The sequence below is a fragment of the Ischnura elegans genome, chromosome 5 (assembly GCF_921293095.1).
Source record: "Ischnura elegans chromosome 5, ioIscEleg1.1, whole genome shotgun sequence".
Taxonomy (NCBI): Eukaryota; Metazoa; Arthropoda; class Insecta; order Odonata; family Coenagrionidae; genus Ischnura; species Ischnura elegans.
The window spans coordinates 105,114,006-105,136,641 of record NC_060250.1 but is presented as its reverse complement, the minus strand read 5'-3'; the positions used below and the strand labels follow the sequence as shown (position 1 = coordinate 105,136,641).

General features: G+C 35.8%; 2 protein-coding genes across 2 annotated transcripts in view; one reads left to right on the top strand and one right to left on the bottom strand.

Moving 5' to 3' along the window:
• Window positions 1–514: 514 nt before the first annotated feature.
• On the top strand, window positions 515–1,924 carry LOC124159381 (mitochondrial ribonuclease P protein 1 homolog). The gene has a single exon (XM_046535155.1). It carries the CDS (start codon window positions 516–518, stop codon window positions 1,851–1,853), a length of 1,338 nt encoding a protein of 445 aa, XP_046391111.1. The 5' UTR covers window position 515; the 3' UTR covers window positions 1,854–1,924.
• Window positions 1,925–6,036: 4,112 nt separating this feature from the next.
• The window catches only part of LOC124159378 (ATP-dependent RNA helicase DHX8), a 28,825-nt gene continuing 12,225 nt past the window's right edge, over window positions 6,037–22,636 (bottom strand). Inside the window, exons 10-21 of the mRNA XM_046535150.1 lie at window positions 22,131–22,254; window positions 20,129–20,310; window positions 19,923–20,025; window positions 18,108–18,252; window positions 17,468–17,586; window positions 17,144–17,368; window positions 16,646–16,968; window positions 14,739–15,032; window positions 13,742–13,863; window positions 13,395–13,598; window positions 11,041–11,220; window positions 6,037–7,404 (exon numbers count right to left, since the gene is read on the bottom strand). Coding sequence (XP_046391106.1) covers window positions 7,182–7,404; window positions 11,041–11,220; window positions 13,395–13,598; window positions 13,742–13,863; window positions 14,739–15,032; window positions 16,646–16,968; window positions 17,144–17,368; window positions 17,468–17,586; window positions 18,108–18,252; window positions 19,923–20,025; window positions 20,129–20,310; window positions 22,131–22,254 — 2,244 coding nt within the window. The 3' untranslated portion in view covers window positions 6,037–7,181. The remainder of the gene's footprint in view (window positions 7,405–11,040; window positions 11,221–13,394; window positions 13,599–13,741; window positions 13,864–14,738; window positions 15,033–16,645; window positions 16,969–17,143; window positions 17,369–17,467; window positions 17,587–18,107; window positions 18,253–19,922; window positions 20,026–20,128; window positions 20,311–22,130; window positions 22,255–22,636) is intronic.

Genomic DNA, 22,636 nt, shown 5'->3' with positions numbered 1-22,636 from the left:
GACACCTTAGTCACAAGTCTATTCAGTGACTCGTCTCACTGTCATGGTATTAATAAATGATCTTTAACTTAAAGCAGATGCAGTTATTACATTTCAAAACTAGTCAAGAGTATGATTTTTACTTCTCTGAGACTTTGGGGGGAATCTATCCCCCTCATCCACCCCCATAGTTATGCCACTGCTGGACATACTAAAGAAGAGTAGCTTTAAGGACATTTTGGTTAAAATGAATAATTGACTTGATTCTTCAAGACAAAAAAAGCAATCACTACGCTTGCATGCAGAGTAAATTTCTTAATTGAATCACTTGGGATATTTTCAATCTTTCACATTATCCTAAACCTCCGCCCATGGCCCTTATATACGGGCCCGTATATGAGGGCCATGCCTCCGCCACTATCCGCAACATCAACCAGCATTCCTCCAGACCAGACTGAACTTCGTAATTCCCCCAATTGAAAGTTAATGCCACCTAGGAGGCAGTTGCGGAAGCTCATTAGTAAACAAGGAAACAGATGAATCGCAATTGCAAAAGTGGTGTGTGGATAAGCGAAGTTCTATTCGAACCCGATGTCCCGCTGTACTCTACTTTCGTGATGTTGCTACTTTCACGTATCATTGTTCGGGGATCTCAAAAGATTTTTAAGCCCAACCATAATTTTATTTCAGAACTGTATTTCTCATGTGGACAAATTTCTAGTGGCAACTGGCGACCGGCTTGCGTAGTGAGTTCTGAACATGTGTGCTCTGTCAAGTGTACTGATATCATGAGAGCATTCTCAACTTCTTCGTCAGTTACCCATTCTAAAAGTGACTCAGACAGTGGTGAATATGTGATGGATGTCGATATGACTGCTTTAACGGGAGGCGATGCGGCGACGGAAAAACGGTTGAAAATTTTAATGTTAGAACGGGAAGTGTTAAAACAAGAAGGATTCAAAGTGCCTACACACATGACGACTGCACATTGGCAAGAACTTCTCAATTTGCCCACTCGTTCTAGTCGGAAAAAATTCTTAAGCTACTTGTTCGGAGTGGAAAAGAAGAAGGAAAATCGAAAGAGGAAAAAGGAAGAGAAAATTCCAGTCGAAGAAATGGACGGAGATAATGACAAATCGGAATCAGCGGATCGTATTACGTATGGTTTTCGAGGGAGCACAATATTTTTGCGTATTTACGACTCTACTATGGATAATTTTTATAATTACAATGCTATCCGTGCTATGATGTTGGGCCAGAAGCTTGTATTCGATTGTAGTTATGACATCCACATGACCCCCAGGGAAAGCAAGAATTGTGCGAAGCAGTTAACTCTTGCTTTTGGAGACAATAGAATGAACCCCGATCCATTTGATTTGTACCTTACTGGAGGAAGTCCAGATTGTCGTACCTTGAGCTATTTAAAGAAATGTATTCCTACCATGTACGATGACATATTTCCCTTAAATGTTACAGAAAAGAGTTACTTAGATTTGTTTCCCAAGGAAAAGTTGGTTTACTTGACCCCTCATTGTAGAGAAGAACTGCTAGAATACGATCACGATGCGGTTTACATTATTGGTTCTATGGTTGACAAAGTTAACAACGAACCTCTTTCTTTAGCTAAAGCGAAAAGAGAAGGTCTGAAAATGGCAAAGCTTCCACTTGACCGATATCTTGATTGGGGCTCTGGTGGAGGCAAGTCCCTTACTTTGAATCAAATGCTTAATATTCTCTTGGTTCAAAAGAATGTGGGTGACTGGAGGAAGTCATTAGTGTACGTACCTCAGAGGAAATTGATTGAAAAACCTGTTGCAAAGTCATTCAAAAGAAATTTCACAAATAGTAAAATAAATATTAGAAGCCTTATGTGATGCAGTAGTAATGGACAGTCATAGATGTTATCTGGAGAAAACAATATAATGCCTGTAAATAAATTAAATTTTAAAAAAAATAAAAGACTTTATTGATTGTATGCCATATAGTCTTTAATATCATTTCACTAGAATTTTTGGTATTATTCAGAAAAATAAGGGAACCCATGGGCGATGTAGTCAGCAGGGCATCGGATCACAAATCCAAGAGCCTTGAGTGTAATTCTGAGTGAAGTATTTTGATGTCTCTTAACAATCATTGCTGTTTACACTATCTCTTCTTAGTCCCTAATAACATTATCTCTCTGTACAGTACACTAGCCTCTCAATAATTTAAACTTTTTCATTTCTTGGCACTACCTGTTCCTCTAAGTGTCTTTTGCGTTCAGCATTTCCCACCATTATTTATTTCCCCTTTACATCATCCAGCCTTCCTTTTGTCTGCATTTCTCCTCTTCTGTATTCCTTTCACGGTCTATTACTTCCTAATTCTTTGTCTCTCCACAAATCAATTTTTCTGCTGCTTTCACTATTCCTGTTTAAACTCTACCATCTATCCCTCAAAGTCCTATGTCCCTTCTCCCACTTGTACTAATATCTACTTGTTCCTGGTATTTCTTTCTCTTAGTTCCTTACTGAACTTCTACCTTCCATTTCCTGTTTTTCTATGCCTTATTTCAACCTTATGTTACATCTTATGGTCCAAATTTGCATCTGTCTCAGGGAAGCTGTGTGAGTTTTCCATAGTTTTCCTAAATCATTGTCTTATTATGATATAATCTCTGTTATATCTTCCCAATTCACATCCTAAGTGCTATACATGGTTGATGAGGAAACTTCTTGAGGAGAGAGGGCAGGAAAGGAGTGTGCACGTAGCAGGGAGGGGATGTTAAAAGGTGTGTTTGAGGGGAGATGGTAAGGATAGTGGAGAAACGATTAAGAGACAAGGATTTATTGATGGAATAAATGAGAATGGTTTTATTGAAGACTATTTTATTTGGTGGAGGGGGTGGACTGGTGTACATAATTCTGGGATTAATTTCTCCCAAAGAGCTTCACAACTTTAAGCATAAGGTTGCTGTCCCAATGTTTGCTCAGTCTATAAATGGTTATTTAATGAGTATGCTTCTCTATGCATGTGCTTACTGCTCAAATCAAAGTTGGCAGAACTAGATAATCATGCAACCTGTGTACTCTGAAAAAAAATTACACTACCAGCTAAAATCGTTTTTGCAGCCTGAGATCATCTGCATTCCACTTCAAATGTTCCAACCTTACTAATTTGCCTAAAATTCTCATGCCTGTTGATATCACCGAAATGGATTGACCTCTAGTATACTTATTTTATTAGCATTATTCATTTAAACATCCATTGTCTCAGGCGATAAACTGAAGTGTTTGAAATGTTTCTCAACGAACATGAACCCGATATTAAGTTTATTATGCAAAATTGACTAAAATCACAAAAATAAAATATATAAAGATTCATAATTATCAAATTAAATCTTCTTTTTGAAGGAGCACTTAAAGAAAATGGTTGTGTTCTTACAGGTTCTTGCTCTAGAAAGGTCAGCTATTTTGGACATTACTACCTACTGTAAGAATTAGCTGTACTGAAAAGGTTTATGAAGCTGCTGCAATTCAACTGATATGGACTTTAAAAAAGTATTTAGAATTATTCATTTACAGATCATTGGTCAAAGACATTAATCAATGTATCTAATCTTTAGACAATGTCCTTATATTTCTCGAAACCCAAAGTATAAACTTAATAGTCTGTGGTGATTTCAACGTGAATACGTCCATTGATAGCAGAGTAAGAAATCACAGCTATATGGTTTGATGTCCTCTTACAACTTATCTGCTAATAGGTATATCTTCTCATACATATTTCTTCAAAATCAAGTTACATTATTTATAATATGTACACATATTTTTAAGCAACACACTGTCACTGGATATGAAAGAACTACAATGACCACTGGTTTTCCTAATCACCTTGCACAATTCGGTAGTTGCATTTCCCATCATATCCAAACATTTTAACTTCATCCGTTATTACAAACAATATTTTGGGTCAAGTGAAATCTCACACTTTCTCTCTGCTTCAAAGTCAATTGGCAACAAGTTCATCATGAAAAGATTGTTAAGGAGCACATACTTTGATATTGACATATTAACTTACCATTTCAATGTTTACTTTCGTAAAAAAATTAATATCTTATGGCAAAGCTCCAAAGCTAAATGGATCCCCCACTGCTAAAACAAGAAAGTGAGTAGCTCAAATAATTATTTTGCCTGGCTAATCTTGATAATAACAGTTCCCTATTATCACATCACTAATTCTTGCTAGAACTCCCTTTAAAAAAGTGTGCAGCAGAGAGATACTCAAAAGGCAAATACATAAACTATTCAAATAATCCCATGAAAGCCTGCTGAACTTAGATAGAAACTCTGAATTACAAATACCTCCAACCTTTACAATGAGAACATTCAACTGAAAGAAGAGGATATTGAAATTTCAGACCCTCGACTTATAGTGAATGAATTTAATGAACACTTTAAAAGAATAAACCACATGTTCGCAGCTAAGAATCAAGACTGGGGGGGGTTAGGTGCAACTGATACCAGGTTGTGTCGGGGTATGGAATACCCACCAGGATAAGCGGTAGGTGCGAGATTAATAAATTGCAGAATTTTAAGATAAATGGTGAGTTTTACGGCTTTCTTAGGGATATTTTATTAGTCCTTACACTATTCTATTAGTAATATCAATCCAATTAAGAAAAATGGATTAAACTTAAAATTTCTCTGACCTCTGGGAGGGTTTTTTATCCCCCAATACCCTTTCCTCATTATGCCACTGATAAACCATACTCTTTCATCATCAAATGGACTACTCTATCGTCATTCTGCAGGATTTGACGATAAGCCTGTTTTTCTGATAGCAAAGGGTAGTCACATTATTAATAAACATACTTCACATGTCATCAATGAATCCGTGATTAATGGATACTTCCCCTCATCTCTAAAGCTTGATATCATCCCTCCCTTATTCAAGAAAGAGGACCAACATCTCATTTTAAACTAGGTATCTAAAAAATAATACACACCCCATAATTCTCAAAAATATGTGAACTAGTAGACCACAACAGAATTAATTCATTCTTTGTGAAACACAACCTATAATATTGCATCAAGATAAGGTGCATTCATGAAAGATAAATCATCAGACTGCTACATTCAATCTATTAACAAAAATAAGTATGTACTAGGATTCAGGGGCGCAGCCAGGAATTAAGGTTGAGGGGGGGGGGGGGTTTAGGTGCCACTAATACAGGGGGGGCTGGGGTATGGAATACCCACCAGGATAAGCGGCAGGTGCGAAATTAATAATTTGCAGAATTTAAAGATAAATGGTTCAAAACGGTGTTTTTTTAACGACTTTCTGAGGGAGATCTTATTAATCCTTTCACTGTTCTATTTGATAATATCAATCCAATTTAGTAAAATGGATTTAAATTTTAAAAATTTTCTGAGCTCTGGGGGGGGGGGGGGGGGGTTTACCCCCCAAACCCCCCCCCCCTTGCTGCGCCACTGCTAGGATTGAGCAGTACCAGAAAATCATTGTTTTCTTTCATGACTGCTAAAAAAGCCATTGGTACTTACCTTAAATCATGACATCCCCTTCAACTAACTCCATCCATATGCCATACTGGACAACCACTTCACTTGTTAAAAGCTTAATCATAAATAGTTAAAATAAACTTTTAATCAAATGACTAGAGGTGTACCATTAAATTAGCTCCTTTCACAACTCATCCTGGTATTCCCCAAGGAATGGAATACACATTAATGATATCTGCAAAATCAACACTGCCAACTCAGAACTCTTTATTTGTGGACTGCATACCTCAATTTTCCCGAACTGCTCACCACTTACATTAAATAAGACTCAAGTCACTAATAAAATTCTTGACTTTCCTGAATCAAATCTTATTATTTCTCTCAATCTCCACAAAAATATATTCATCTATTTTCAACCTACATCTCGGTCATTGTGTGTCAAAATTCTTGGTGCGCAGGTAAAGGAAACCCTCTGCTGGAATCAACATGTAGACCACTTATTAAAGAAGCTAAATTGAGTCAGTTTTGCACTGATCCCTTAAGAATAACGTAAATCTCCAGACATTGTTATCTTTTTATTATGCTCACGTTTACAGTCACCTAAATTATGGCACATTTTATTGGGGTTCATCCCCCCAACTACCACGTATTTACAATTCTCTGAAGCCCATACTATGACTTATTTTTAATTTAAGAAAGCATACTCCATGCAGTCGACCTTATTTTAAAGAGCATACAATACTGATATTACCTTGTACCATTATCTATAAGACTAATATGTATCCATAAAACAAAACATTCAAATGTACAACCAAAAGAATTCCATTCATCTACATGTCACTTAGATGAATTACATATTTGTAAATTCCCATAAGTTACAGCTCTATCAGAAATTCCCAGGTCATTACTGTTGTAAAATATTGAATTCTCTTCCTCCAACAATAAAAAACATAACTTACATTAATGACTTCATAAAAGCAATTGATTTTTTTACTAAAACCTGGTTTTTACTCAGCGGAAGAATATCTTATAAATAAAACATCAAGCTGATTAACCTTCTATTTCAAGCTACTCTTAGAAGTATTTTATGCATGTAATTGACGAGTTCTATATTTGTGTATAAAAGCCAATAAGAACAATAAAATATTATTATTATGCTATTTATGGCAGCCCTAGCCTTCTTATGTTCATGCAAGTAACCGAACATTCTTTTCAGTCTAAAATTGATCGAGAATTTTTCATCAATTTTGACTGGATCATCAGCATTTACAGTAAACACCATTAACCTTAAAGAGTTTTCACTTTATAGCTGTATATACTATCTAGAACAGGGGGACAACCCACTGCCCTCTTTTAGCATTTTATGGCTCTTTTACCACCAACGCTACCGTTAATTTCATAACCACCTGTTTTAAAAATATAAATTATTTGTGCATTGATTTCATTATCAGGTCAAAATTTAATAGCATGTGGATAGAAATTCTATACACAGCCCACGAAGTTATGATGCATTTCCAAAGAGGCCCAAAAATCATCTCGGCTGGCCACCCCAGATCAATAAAATATGTTCAGTTATTAATCAATAATCAAGGATTTTCCAGCAAAATTCATTCATTGCATTTATCTTTTTATACAAAATTATATACAAAAAATTATGTACAAGAGTCACACAATAAGATAAAAGATAGGCAGACAATGGTCTTAGTTTCTTCTTCTTCTCACACGAGATATTCTCCATGCATTTGGTTCTTCATACTTGTTGTACAGAGGCTCTAACCTCTGATTCTTCTTAAATTTACTGAGTTTAGTGGGATCAGAAAATTTGAAAAATGATGGAGCAAATTCAACAAGCCACTTAGGATCCATTGTTGTTACTTCCCGCATGTATTCTTTGGTTGTTTGCACCAACTCATGGTAGATTACCCTAAAATACGAAAAACATACAGTTAATCATTTACAAGCAGAAAAAATTTCCTTAGCAATAAAATAAAATGCAATAATTCAGAGGTGACAACATTACAGCATGAGGAGTAAAAAACCACCAATTCAGAAATTGCAGAACTTGAACCAAGAACCAAACAATGCATATGGAGAAAAATTCAATGTTTGCCACCAAAATCTTCACCAAAGCCTAAATTATCATTCTCTTCATGCAAAGCATTTGTTTTCTCAAAAGTGGCACGTGGCATGTAAAAGTTGAAGAAATTTTCTATTTTTTTCCAACATTTTTTTTTCATCAATAAAAATACATCAGCAATAATTCTTCAAATTCTAGTCATATTACAGCACGTGATGGTGTTTTCTCATTAAAAGTGATTAGCTAAGACTAAAAATAACTTTTGTTAAAAAAATGTTAGAAAAATACCGTATAAGCTTGTGTAAGAGGCGCACACGTGTAAGAGGCGCACCCCTATTTTGAGGATCGAAGCTATAAAGAAAAAAAATTGCGACATTTTTTTTATCCTATCGTGCGGTGTTGCAGTCGTATGCCTGGAATTTCGACAGTTATCGAAATGTCTTCTTTCAGTACTATTTGAAAGAGGAAATTTTGATAACTGCGGCGGCATAAGAGGGAGTAGAAAGAGTTCCGATCCTCTCTTTGCATACGCCATCGCTCTACGTTGCTTGTCCTACTCACGAACAATTTTGTTTAAAAGCTCTCGCAGGAGTATTGCAATAGAATTGCAGCCGTGGAAAATTTTAAGGCAAAACACGACAGGCAAATGGCATGAGCTTTCCCAAGAGATTGAACAACAATTGGGGCAATCTCAGCGCCGTAGGATAATAACCACGTCGTAGATTTAAGGCCCCTAGTACACGCACCGATTTTGGACGGCCGGTAAAATATCGGCTGTCCACATTCCAATAGCGAACAATGGGAGAGCTTGGAGCTTGCACACGTACCGACCACACGCCGGCACCGGCAAAATGCCGGTTAGCTGCCGGCTATTGTCACTGTGGATCGCCGACGCCGGCTCAAAAACTTAGCAACGTATCGTTTGACCAGTAAAAATCCGGCGTGTGTGCAAGCATCGCTTCGCCGGTAAAATATCGGCCAATATTTTACCGGCCGTCCAAAATCAGTGTGTGTGCAAGGGGCCTAACGGAACTACACTCGGCTCTCCATCAGCTAATGCCTCTGCCGTTTTTTTCCTTTCCGAGACTCCACAGGAAAATATCAAGTTACAGGGGAACAATGGAAACGTGTTTCATCCCTACCCCATTCCACCAACTTACCTTTTTTGGTCTACCAGGTTCAATTCCCCGAGTTACTGGAGGTCAAATGCTACGTGAGTCACCTTCTGAGCTCGAAGATATCTCGATATCTTTCAGCAAGTGTATGACACGCGCGAGGTTCAAAAAAAGAGAGAGATCTAACGCGACGTGTATCTGACATAATTTAAGTTTTTAAGCTCTATTTGTTTGACACAAAGATTTATAGCTAAAATAAGGCTACTAATATTCAACATAGTCCAAACAGCACAATTTCGGAAGAAACAGGCGTAGCATAAGCGCATTCAAACAAGACGAGACGGACTGGAAACTCAGGCAACGCAAACTGCGTATATCACATTGCTGCGCCTTCGCCCCTTCGCTTTAAAGGCAACGACGTCACATGCAAGATCGGACGTGTTCTTCCCTTGCTCCTTCGCTCGTAGCTTTAAATACGGAGGGGAGGGAGCCCTCTTCCCCTCGACCTCTCCTTCAGCGCTCTTCACTTATAAGAATTTCCGATTTCTTCTATCCACCATTAAGTCCAACAATGAGCACACTCGTTCGAATTTTTTCAACCGCAGGTTTTGACACCAATATTACTATATGCAGTATAAATGCCGCGGGATGCCCACTCGTGACGATAAATTTAGCGCGCGCTACGGAGCGAATCACCCCGCGCGATCTTTTCAATGTTCACCTCTGGGGTACCGACGTGACGGCGCGATGCTTGCAAGAAATTCAAACAGGAGCATTTTAAAAATATGTCACTAAGGGAGAAACTCCCCTGCCTGCCGCTTGATTTTGACCCAGGGTTTCAGATGACTGACTCACGCTGAAAACCAAGGCCACTCAGTTCTCCTTGAACTTGCAACCGGTGAAGGGGAGGGGGGGAAGATAAGAAGTTTGTGTAAGAGGCGCACCCCCATTTTCGGCTGCAATATCTGGGGGAAAAAGGTGCGCCTCTTACACGCGCTTATACGGTATATGAGGGTCTCGGGAGGATCCCAACATAATAATACATGCGAGAGTCTGTAACCACAGGGTTAAAATCAATGCACAGACAAATAGTTCACGGGATCAGAAAATATGTAACCATCATACTGGCAAAAGAACATATTTTTCATTGCAATCTAAGTCACAGCAGCTACCAGCGACAATAAACTCATATATGTATATTATGACCATATGAGACTAAGAAATCTTTACTTTTCAATGAGTAGGGCCATATCTTTTTCTAATTTCCCAAGTTAAAAGTACTTTTTATGGAAAATTTTAAAAACGTAAGACTTTAACACACACATGAACAAATTAAAGATGTTTGGGCTGTTGGCTAGCATGAATAATTCAAATCCTTTAGTGCTCCAGGAAATTTCTTGCTTGGCTTCAACTAATTAAGTTGCCAGAAGCAGGGCAATAAGGGGCAAGGTACTAATCAGATTTTTTAACCTGATTTTTTTAGCATGACTTGCCAGTAACATGACTTCCCAGAGCACACTTTTTAAGGTTGAAATTAACAATCCGATGAAAATTAAAAAACAAGCCACACCCTAATTTCATGATTAACATCACAGAAATATATATGCACACATTGCTTTTTAATTAGCTTAAGCTTCATTTCTGTATGATGACACTGTACAGTAAAACCTCTATGCAGTGAACCTCTTTACATCATAAACCTCCATACTTCATACCACCCCTGCGGTCCCGTCAGATTTCCATGTAAATGTATAGGCAAACCTCTATGTAGTGAACCTCTTTATCTCTTAAAACCTTCACTTATCATACCAAGGAGACATCCCCGAGACGGCCTAACTACCTCCGCAAATAGTACCGAGACAACAAGAGACCATTAATGCAGCGGCGATTACGTACATGGAATGACATTTTCAGTGATAAATGTTTCACGCTTATTTTTTTTATACACCTTTAATATGCTGTAATTTTCACGGTAACCATTAGTTATGGCCATTTTGTTCCATATGAGAGCATACCAAACAGTAAATAATAGAATAGGTACCCACCTATCCAAATCATTTTAAGTGACTATTGAATAAAGAGAGATCATATCATTTTCTCTCGAATCATGGTAAAAATCATGCAATAGCGCTCGCTTTCTGTTATTATTAAATAATAAACATATGTTCACCAATGCATGCATGTTTGTTTAAACAAATGAATATATATAATGGTTTAAAAGACAGTAGTGCCTTTCATTTCCAAAGGATATGAAAAACTGGTGTATATCACTAAAACCTCTCTATAGTGAACCTGCATACATCAAATTGCCCAAATTTTGGTCGCCTCCATCAAGATGTAAAGAGGTTTTACTGTATTGGCTACTTACCACTCAGGCTGGCGATTAAATAATGCACTGGAAGGATGTATATACACTACTTGACTGTCCACTAATGTTCTATATCCCTCTTGAGGGTCCTTCTTGGCAGCATTTCGGAAAAATCCTGAGCAAACTGTCTTCTGCACTCGAACAGTATTCTTTCCACATGATACCACATCTAATTTATGCCTGTAAGGTAAGTAAAAGCATTTTTGTTATCAGATTTGCAACTGCCCTAAAAAGGAGTATCAATTAATATTATTCAGGGTAGATAATTTTCCTTAGCCAAATTCAGATCCAATGTTGACCAAGCTTTGTCATCCTAGTATGTATTTTCATCAATTGCTATTGCAATAAATTACTTCAAAAACATATGGACAATGTTTAATTAACCAGCCACAAAACTTCAAAGCATCAAAAATATAATACATGTAACTGCATTGATTAAATCATAAGGCCAATCAAATCAAGAGTGTTCATTGGTGGGAAGTTATTGCTGCCAACCATTTCCATAAAAATTATTGGAATATAGTACATATCGAATTGTCAAAGTGCCTTTCAACAAATTTGCCGTCATTACAGAAAAGAACTGCATGCCTTGGGGTTTTCCCACAAAAAACAGTGCCTTTGTGAAAGAAAGTAGCAAACGGTTGACAGGGAAGAATCACAACATAAGGAGTTGGATCAGCTCACAACCTGGACCCAGTTAACTAGAACAATCTCATCTTGGTTCGTAAACATAGAGAAACAGAAAATACATTGTTATATTTTATACTACTTTTTCCCTTCTTTCAATTGAATTCAAAAGTAATGTCTTTGATTGAATTGTAATGCTTTATTGTCGGATTGACTCAGTATGTGATGCAAAATTTACAAATATAAGTCTATTTTATTGAAAACACCATTTAGGTGCTTCAGGATTTTCCACTAATATTTCTACAGCATAAGCAAAAAATAAAAATTTGCTTATTAATATATCATTAACTGTGTATTAATGCGCATATTAAAGGAGTAAAGGGGTCTTATCCTCCATGATAACGAGCACTCACTAAACCGAACTTCAACAAAAACTATTAGGCACAGGAAAATTATATTACTACAGCTCCATTTCTCATTCTCATAATAATATTAAAAATTAAAAGAAATGACCTACTCGGCCTATGAACAATTATGTGGAGATATCCTATCTTCAATTTTACTACCATTCAATTACTTAGCCCTCAATACAAGCCACGATTTAAAAAATGATTACGGAGGGAAAAAGTGATTAAATTGATGATTAGTTTTCGGGTTTAAAAAATGAGTCGACGCGGAATTAACCTGGAAACTAATCATCGACTTTTAAAATGCTTGCATGGCAACCAGGAGGGGGTACAAGGGTGTTCCTTGCAATTGCACCCCTCTGGATCATGAAAAAAATTGTGAAATGATAGCATCGACTACATTAGTCGCATAAATAGGAAGATACAGCAGACTCCCGGGTGCGGCTTATCCGTGCACGTGTTCGCACTCTTATATTTTCCACGACCTATGTAAAAAAAAATAAACCACAGGCAAAAGCAGCAGGATATTTGATTTTTAATGTGTGACTACACCGGACCTTTTATTTCCATTAGAATCCCCTTTGCAAAATGGAAGTATTTTCTTTACTTGCTGAAAAGGAATTCTTCAAGTTCACTTGGATGCCTGATCTAGCATTGCAGACGATGATCAGCAGAGGGAAAAAATACTCAAGTAATTTTAGAAGACTCTCCAATGATAAACATCTTGTAAATGAAGAAAAATGCTATCTACAATCTTTATATAAAAACCCCCCTGGTGCCAACAAGTGCTTGACACTACAGTTGAACTTCTCTCTCCATCACAGAATGGAAGGGATCAAGATTTAGGTCATTATGATGGTTGGAAGTTTGCTATAAAGAGTTATTCGCAAGATGAACCTGCTCCTGAACCTCCAAGGCTCTAAAGAGCAATGAAATGTTCTGCCATCCGTCAAATTACCATCATTCTGGATAATCATATCAATTAACATTAGCCTTAAAATTTTGAAACACAGAAACAATTTTTTTCAAACTGTCTCTTCTCTAATTTTATCAATGCAATCACAATTAAAACCACAACCACCATCCATCCTTTTCCTTCCCAATCTTTGAAAACAATGAGTTGGCTCTCAAAGCAGACGCAGTCTACAAGGAAGTCATTAATAAATCCAGATCTCCTAAAAACTGAAACTTTCTCTTTGTTTAACCCAATCAAACTTTTCCTACTGTGAGAGATTGACACTATTTTTCCCCTGTGTCACTTCTTCCTCGCATATCTGTGTATTTATATTTAATTATTATAAATGGAATTCATATTCATACCTGTCCATGATTCCAAGAAGCTGTTTCCTAACATCTTGTGCCCTTTTAAGGGTCCTTATCTGAACAAAATTTTCATAGCACCATGCATTAGAAAATTTGTTATTTTTCCATGAGTTATAAACAGAGAGTAGAGTTAAATGGTCTCCTTCTGGCTGATTGAACTTTGCTTTCTTTTGATCTGCAAGAGCCTGCTTATCCTTGGGTCTAAAAGTGAATAAAAAAATAATTAATTACATTTATTTTGGTCTCACCAATCACCAAGTTCAATTAGTTTCAATTAATGACATTTAATTTAGAATCAACCTTCACTAAGCACAAAATAGGTAATTGAAAACACTGGTGTTTACCTGTAAAAGACATTCTGGACAGACAGCATTGAGACTATAGTCAAAACTTCATCTGAACACTGGAGATGAACAGACATAATGAGCATCTTGGATAGGTTTGGTTCCAATGGAAATTCTGCCATCTGAATAGGAATTAAGTTAAAGTCATTAGTTTAATCAAAATTTAAACATATTGAGACTTTTATTAAATATCTTTGCATTTGGTGATGCAAGCATAAAACATGCACCACAAGTAAATTTGACACATACATTTTAATTCTAATACCCAGCGCCATGTAATACATATTTCAGAATGCCACCCAAATATTTAAAAATATATGCTAATATTTTGAAAAGAAATTGAATTCCCTTCAAATTAACCTCCATCCACAGATGCCCTACAATATTATTTAACAATATTCAAGACAATATTCAACTTGAAGTATACTATTGTGATCACTGTCGATCACAATCTTGTGATGATGAAATGCCTCCAGAATTTGTCCCTTCAAAAACATTCTAACAAATCCCATTGCCACACTTGTGACATATTCAACATACATGAAGTCTTCGCTGCTCCTGAGACAACGCAATCACTTACATACAACCTTACTATGAAATCACAATTTTCCCACACCTATCACATATGTCACATGGTGGTTTTACCGCACTTTATCTAAGTCTTTGCACAACAAAATTTCCTACTTTAAATTCCTTCTTTTTATCAAGAAGTAAAAAAGTAGTCACATGGATGGAAACAAGAGTAATTTGCTGTTATTAAACAGGGCGGTGTCCATCACTTTCCATCAACATCTGAAAACCAACTTTATAATAATGCAACAAATGAAAATGGGACATCTGTATTTGCAAAGACAATTATGGCAACAGAAATATATTGGTTGATGGCAAAAAATATAAAATTTTCAATGACTTATTGCATAGAGATCAGAAATAATATATAAGGACTGACAAGCCATGGCTTCCCCCAATTGTTGTTTAAAAAAATAGCTGAACTTACTCTCCTTCCCAGACGAGTGAGCAGCCCTTCATTGTCCAGAGCACTAAGGGAATGCAGCTGCTCCAAAGCCATAATTAAAGATTCCACAGGAGGGGCATCCATGAAGTCGAAATGGAGCAAATCATTAATGCCCATAGTTTTCAACTGTAGAACAGTAGTAGCCAAGTTTGTTCGTTGTATCTCGGGAACTGGTGTTGGGAGCATTTCATCCCTGTACGCTCTTTCTGTATACAAGCGATAAGTTTTTCCCGGACCAGTCCGACCAGCACGGCCTGCCCTCTGCTTTGCTTGGGCCTACATGGAAGTAAATGTCTCTTAAAATAAATAGCATCTATACACAAGGACAAGCTACTATCTGACAACCACAATAGTTTCATAGTATGGAATAATATACATGGTACCGTAATCAATACATCAGAGGCAGCTATGGAAAATTGGCCAACAAGCAAATCACCCAGTAGAAAACCCAAGAAGATTTCACGTGATAATATCATATTTCCCCAAATATATGTAGTCCATTATCTAGCACACCAACATGCTTGAAGGTCTGGGGTGCTACTCAATGTAGTCCTACAAGGTTTTCCAAGAAAACCACAAATATGACAAACAGAAGAACCAAGATTTCAAGGACAACCATTTCCAATTGTGCTCTACATTCAGATACCGCAAAAAATAAAACTACCTTTTTATGTCAGTCATTCAATGGGAAACACAACAGAAACAGCATTGATATCAGTGACACTGACATTGTGGATTGATGGAATTGAGTTAGTGGCTATTTAATACTTATTTTTGAGACTTCTAATGCTAATACAAAAACCTAACCCGGATATTTGGTAGACAAAGTTAAAGAGGGATATTTTCACTCTACCCTTAAATATAGAAAACTTATTTCATCAGTGGTTATAAGTGGGAAATATTAGAAAGACTATTACGAAACTTACCATATTTCTCCGAATATAGTCCCCCCCCTAATTTGAGGCCTCACTTTTGGGAAAATATTTTAAAAATACGCTTGAATAATGTCCCCCTTTACTTTTACTACAGGAATTTTTGGAAAAAATGGGGGGACTATATTCAGATAAATACGGTATTTAAATTGGTTGTAATAAATTGTCTCATAATTTCCATGAAAAATTTTAAGTAATAATTTCAAGTTGAGGACAAACAATGATTTTACTACACAAACTTAAGCTATATACATAAACTAAAGCCTAGAACAAATTTTTATCACAACTCAAATGCTCAAAAAATGGTGGATATAAAACATTCCGACTGATATTGACCGAGCTAGAAAATGTTAATTCCACTGCATAACGCAATACCACTGTGACCAAAAACGCCCCATTATCGCCCAGCAGAGGCATTTGCTACTGGGGTATATTTCCAGTTCTGCAGAATATAATGCAGAAAAATTATATGAGGAATATTTAAGATCCAAAGCATCATAATACAGAAAAATGAAAAATTTCTGAAACAAAAATAACTTTGGATGCTGAGGGGTTAATACCTTATGAAACCATACCATGACAGACTCACAAAAGTTTCAACTGCAAACATCAATATCAAATAGGCTTTAAGAAAGAAACCGAAATTACTTCCAAAAATGATATTTGTATTGAATTTTTATGCCAATCCTAAGGCAAAAGATAAATATTCTAAAGATTTTATTAATTTTCAATCATGTACCCATCCATTTTATGAAAGGAAATAAAGTGAATTTCACTATGAGTCTTCAATATCAATATGTATGTAATTATTGCAATAGGAATAAGTTACTAACCTCCTCTATTTAACAATTAAAAGTATACCCTAAACAGTTAAATACCTTTAGTAATTGCACAACATAATTCCTATAGCATTTAATTTAGATGATTTTAAATTTAACATTATTTTAAAATTCATACCTGAGAAATAGGTGTGACAACCAATGAATCCATACCAGTTTTGGAATTATAAACTTTCTGTTTCACAAAGCCAGGATCAACTACGTAATAAATTCCATCTATGGTCAGGGATGTTTCAGCTATATTAGTAGCTATAACAACTTTACGAGAACCAGGAGGGGCAGGCTCAAAGATTCTAGTCTGCATTTCGCTTGGAAGTGCTGAATATACAGGCAGAATTATCAACTCAGGAACATCAGGTCCTAGAGACTTCATTCTCTCATAAAGTATTTCACAAGCAGTATCAATTTCTTCTTGACCAGTCAAAAACAATAATATGTCACCTGAAAAAGGGCATCACAGAAAAATAGTATATGTACTATATGTACCTTGGAAAAAATGGACAACATTATAGACCATCCAATATTTTCTATGTAAATTTCATAGACAAAAATTTTTTTCAATGTGATGGGCTACAAACAATAACACAGGCAAACTTAAATACATATATGTACTTACCAGGAGGTTCTCTTAAATGTATCTGCATAACGGTGATCAGAGAGGCATCCAAATAATCAGTTTCAGGTTCCTTTGTGTATAAAACTTCCACAGGGAATGTTCTACCAGGAATGGTAAATATCGGTGCTTCAAAGAAATATTGAGAAAATTTCACAGCATCAAGGGTAGCTGATGTGACAATTAGCTTCAATTCCGGCCTCTTTTGAACAGCTTGCTTCAGAAGACCTAAAGTACATACCATGGTTTTATTATGCATCATAATGTTTATAAATAATAGAAAACCAAGATATTTAAAAATATAAGCATATGACAACCAAATCTTACCAAATAAGACATCAGTGTGAATGGTCCTTTCATGAGCTTCATCCAACATAATGACTGAATAATTTTTCAAGTCTAAATCCATGAGACACTCCCGCAGTAACATTCCGTCAGTCATGTACCTGAAAAGAAAATTTACTTTTGTTCATAATCTCAGTCAATTAAACACAGTGTCAAATGACACAGCAGTTGAAAATGTTATCAGGCAAAATTATGACAAAAAATGCTGATAATGTACAAATAGAGTTGCATATTTTCTTACGTCCAAGTCTTTCACACTACCAATATTCATGACATTAACAATTTATGGGTGAATTAATTAGTGCCACTGTAAATACCATGAAAAATACAGATGCATACCATTATAGTACTTAATATAAACTAACAAATAATGTGACTTTAACAAAATATATGTGTGTTCATTCAATTGCCAAACAAACATGGCTGAAATACTTCTGCTAGTCAATTAAATTGATTCAGGTGAGATGAGGTGGAAGTTCATCATATTATGATCAAAAGTACAATTACACTTTTACACAATTGTTATTTTTATTACAATAATTCAGCTAATGGTAATAAATGGGAAAAAAGCATACTAAAAGAAACACAGAAATCATATTATGCACAAAATATGAAAACTCACTTGATAACAGTTTCTGGGCTAGTACAGTCTTCAAAACGTATGGTATATCCTACTTCTTGACCAAGGCGACACCCAAATTCTTCTGCCACTCTCTTGGCCACAGACATTGCTGCAACACGACGTGGCTGAGTACAACCAATTTTACCTGAAAAAAATTTTTTCTCTATTACCTAATGAAGTTATAAAATCTAAATCATAGGAGTGAGCAGGATCACTAAATTTCACAAACTCCAGACTCTTTTTAAGCGTGAAGATCACTATAAACCCTGGGGAAGGCAAAAAACAGCCAAATTTTCACAATTTATTTGGATTTTGCCTTTTTGATACAAAAATGAGATCTCTATGCTTTAACTAAAATGTTCAATAAAAAAAATTATCTTTAATTAATTCACAGGTAGAAGATGCAAAACATCGACCAATGAGATTGCAAACCCTGCATCAAAATATATGGGAGCACTGCTAAATCTGGAGGCTATTATTACAAATGAGCAGGAAAGAAATTTACAATAAGAAGGAAAACATCTTTCCTCACATTCTACTGAGAAAAATATGAAAATACGGAAATTTTGTGTAGATGCATAATGTGCAAGTGCCAGGTTCACCAGCCAAAAGGCACTCAAGAGGCCTCAAAGTCACCAATTTGGAGAAAAAAAACCTCTTAATTAGATTTCTTTCTTTAAAGACTGTATGCATACTGAACTTTCAGCACGAGGCAGCTATTGAGGGGGCTAAACCCAGTGCATGTATAGACGTTTCTCAGAACATAACAAAGTGTAGACGAGGAAAATAGGAGAAGAAAGGGAAAATGGCATAAAGGTATAAAAAAAAGGCATGCATCGTTCCCTGGCATAGCTAATGGTGGGCCTAACGTCTCCTCCACTGATAAGCATGCTGTTGCCAATCTTGGATTCTAAAGTGATGATCTCAACATGGGGAAGCAAATGGCAAAATACACGGGTAAACATAATCGTGGGACTAATGTTCAGTTAAAATTTAGAGAAAAGAAGGAAAAGGAAGCATGCTGATGACATCTGAATGGTTGGTTATAGGGCACCTGACATGAGAGTAGGGCGGCACCATGGTGGGAGACCAGCATTACCCATTCTCTACATGAATATGAATGAATACATGTACTTTTATTAATATTTTGAAGTCCTAGGGTATGGTAATCATGAAAGCACTGAATTATGGGGGTTTCATGTTTCTGTTCCACCAGAACTGATCCCTAGCAGCCTGTTTGCAGTTTAGTATTCAAATTGTTCATTAACAAGTGGCATAGGCAAAGAGACCATCCATCTAAAGAAAGGAGATAGAGTAACCTTGGCAACAGCAACAGAAACACAAGCCCATAAAAAGAAACATAAGCAGGTGAATTTAAAAATGCCAGAGTATCCCTAGGGCCTAAGTGCATAATGAATCCCAAGTCATCTCCATCATGTGCATCCAAGTGTAAGTAATGCACAAAATAATAAATAAATACGAGGAGCTGAATCAAAGGGATTAAGATCAATGTAACCTAAATAATAGCTACGTATGACTCAACAAGCATTTATACGAAGAAATGCATCAGCACTGAAAAATGTTTGGAACTTTAAACTCACTAACATCGAAGTACATAGGCAGTACCTGAGCAGACAGCTTCACAAATTTTAATTCCCACTTTTATGACTCTTTTATGAATGTACTAATACTATGAGACCCCAAAGATATCATTGGGACAACTAATATGAATGTTGCCATCAAAACAATAAAGTAGCAAAAAATCATATTGAGGATCCTATAGGAACTATGATAAAAACAGAAATGCATACATACCTCTAGTGGTGAATCCAGCTTCAGCAAGGTATTGTGTAATCTGGGTAGTTTTCCCAGATCCAGTTTCACCAATAACAATCAAAATTTGGTTATCAGTCACAGCCTGAAAAATAAATCAAGCAAACATGAATGCCAAACATACTCAAAATCATAGGGCATATAATGAAATTAAGACAATCCATATTAAAACACAATAAAAAAATTACCTTAATAAGTTCATCTTTCAGTTTGTATATGGGTAAGCTTTGTCTCTGTTCCAGCAATGTCATGTTAGTTTTCTTACCGAATGAGCTCTTTTTACCACCAATAACATGTTTTTTCCATTCTGGCAAATCTTGGGTGGTCAAACCAATGCCTCTCATATTGGCTGCAAGCGTTCTCCCATCAGCTGTAAAATTCATAAATTCTTTGAACCTCAAAAATTTCCATTCATTTGTTTCCCTCTATTCATACATAATTTTAAAAAAATAACATTAATCATGGTAACATATACGATGGCCATTATAGCACTGTTGACATTATTAAGATTAGACACCTAGATGAGACATAAAATGCTAACTTAAAAGGCATGAAAACTACCACCGAGTGAGCCTAATTATGATGGTGTGAATATATGTGCTGAGAAAGTTTTCCAATAAAACACTGTAATTGACTGACTTACGTTTTGAGTGATAGTTTCTCATAACTGAATACATAGGAAACTAAGAAGCTAAAACTTTTGAAAACAAAGCAAGCTTATTATTGAAATAAAATAACTACATATTCCACATAAAATGTGTGGATAAATATTTATGATTTTTTTTTAATGGAATGTGATCGAAAAGGATTAGAGTAAATGAAAGGAGACTCGATTAGTTCATGATTTCTTTGAAAAAAAAAATTATTGTTAAGCCTTTTAAATCACCATTTAAATCAAAAGGACAAAACATCATGCCCTATTCTTAATCAACTCCTAACAATAAATTGGTAAAGACATGAAAGTAGGGATAGCTTACTTTATTTTAAATCCTTGTAAGTTCTTCCTCACAGGTCCAAATTGCAAATTAACAATTACAGTAGAACCACAACATAAAAAACAATGATATTTACAATGAAATTTCATAGCTACAAACTTCTTCCCATAGTCCAAATAAAAATTATGCATGAAACTATAGGGAAGCTTCATTAGTATAAAATTTCACAGTTACAAATGAGGTGAGACTTAAATCAATTTTCACATCCATCATACAATGGTGTGGAGAATGGCAATGAGTGGAGGGAAGCGCTTAGGGGATGTGACTTGGAGAGGAACACAAATCTATGTCTGAGCTCCACTGAAACAGACAATTGATCCAAGCTGTGACACCATGTCTGCAGTAAATCGTCTTACGAATCCCTCAAAATTTACTAAATACAGGATGAATAGCAATTACTTAGCCTTCATTTTATTCTCCCTAAATTTGAGATTGAAATTTGGGTTCCAGTCAGTAACCATTCATGCCATAGATACCATTGTAATGGAAGGCTGTTGCACCTGGTATAATCTACGTCCAGTTGGTGCTGCAATCAAATTCCACAGCCACACAACTAATCACAATTGCACCATACAAGAGCCAAAAAAACACAGGATGATAATCCAGACAATGTCTTCTATTCCTTGGACCATTTCTTGATATGGAAAAAAGACTTAATGCTACAAGCTGAGCTGTCTGAAGTGTAAATAACTGATATATTTACGATTTCAAGTTAGACTTTGATCAAACGGCCCTAATGTTACTTAGAGACAAAATATAACTGCAAACTGATGTACAACCAACATGGCTGACTTAATAACAGCCAAATGATCTAATCCATTGATGCAACTATAAAGACTTACGTGATTCATGAAACTTCAATTACAAGCTACCATATCACAGCCAAATTTAGCTTCACAATAATGAAATCAATATTTCTGGGCCATTTGGGAATTTTTTTACATTGAGGTTCTGGTGTAATTTTAATGCCTGATTCTTCAAGGTATTTTTTCTCTTGTACTCAATTGCAACAAAAACATTCTGGATATAACGATATACATTCTTAAGAACATAAACATATGTTTGGTACAGAAGTTAGCTCATGTTCTACCATTATAATCACCTATGTATAATTTCATCATTTTCTATTGCAACAAATTTGTTTTGCTATTTACAGACTAATAAGTACTTTATATGAGAATTAAAGGATACAAACCATCAGGAAGAGGATCTATCCAATTTTTATTCAGTCCTGTAGGAATGGAATCCATTTCTTGCTCCCTTTGCAGCATTTTCTGCTCCCGTCTCTCCTTAGCCAACGCACTCTGCATCATTGCAGCCTAAAAATAATAACAAAAACATAATTACACCACTGTATGTGTACTCAGTAACAATGAAAAATTACAAAGGATCGGATTAAGAAAACCCTACAACCTCTATAATAATTATAATAATTTTTCCATGGTAAAACACACGTAGGAGTTCATATAGAAAAAAAACACATTCACTTTCAACAATTAAACTATTTTTTTTTTTACAATTACAACGTGTAAACCAACCAAAAGCTTTCAAGATGAATACCCACAATTTCCACGAAGTTATTGCGTTTTCCATTTTGTTCAATGTTAGGAGAGTAACTTACAACAATACGCAATAGCAAGCATTTACTGCTACCATGCAGAAGTCAGATGCACTAAAAATAAATATATTAACAGCCATTTT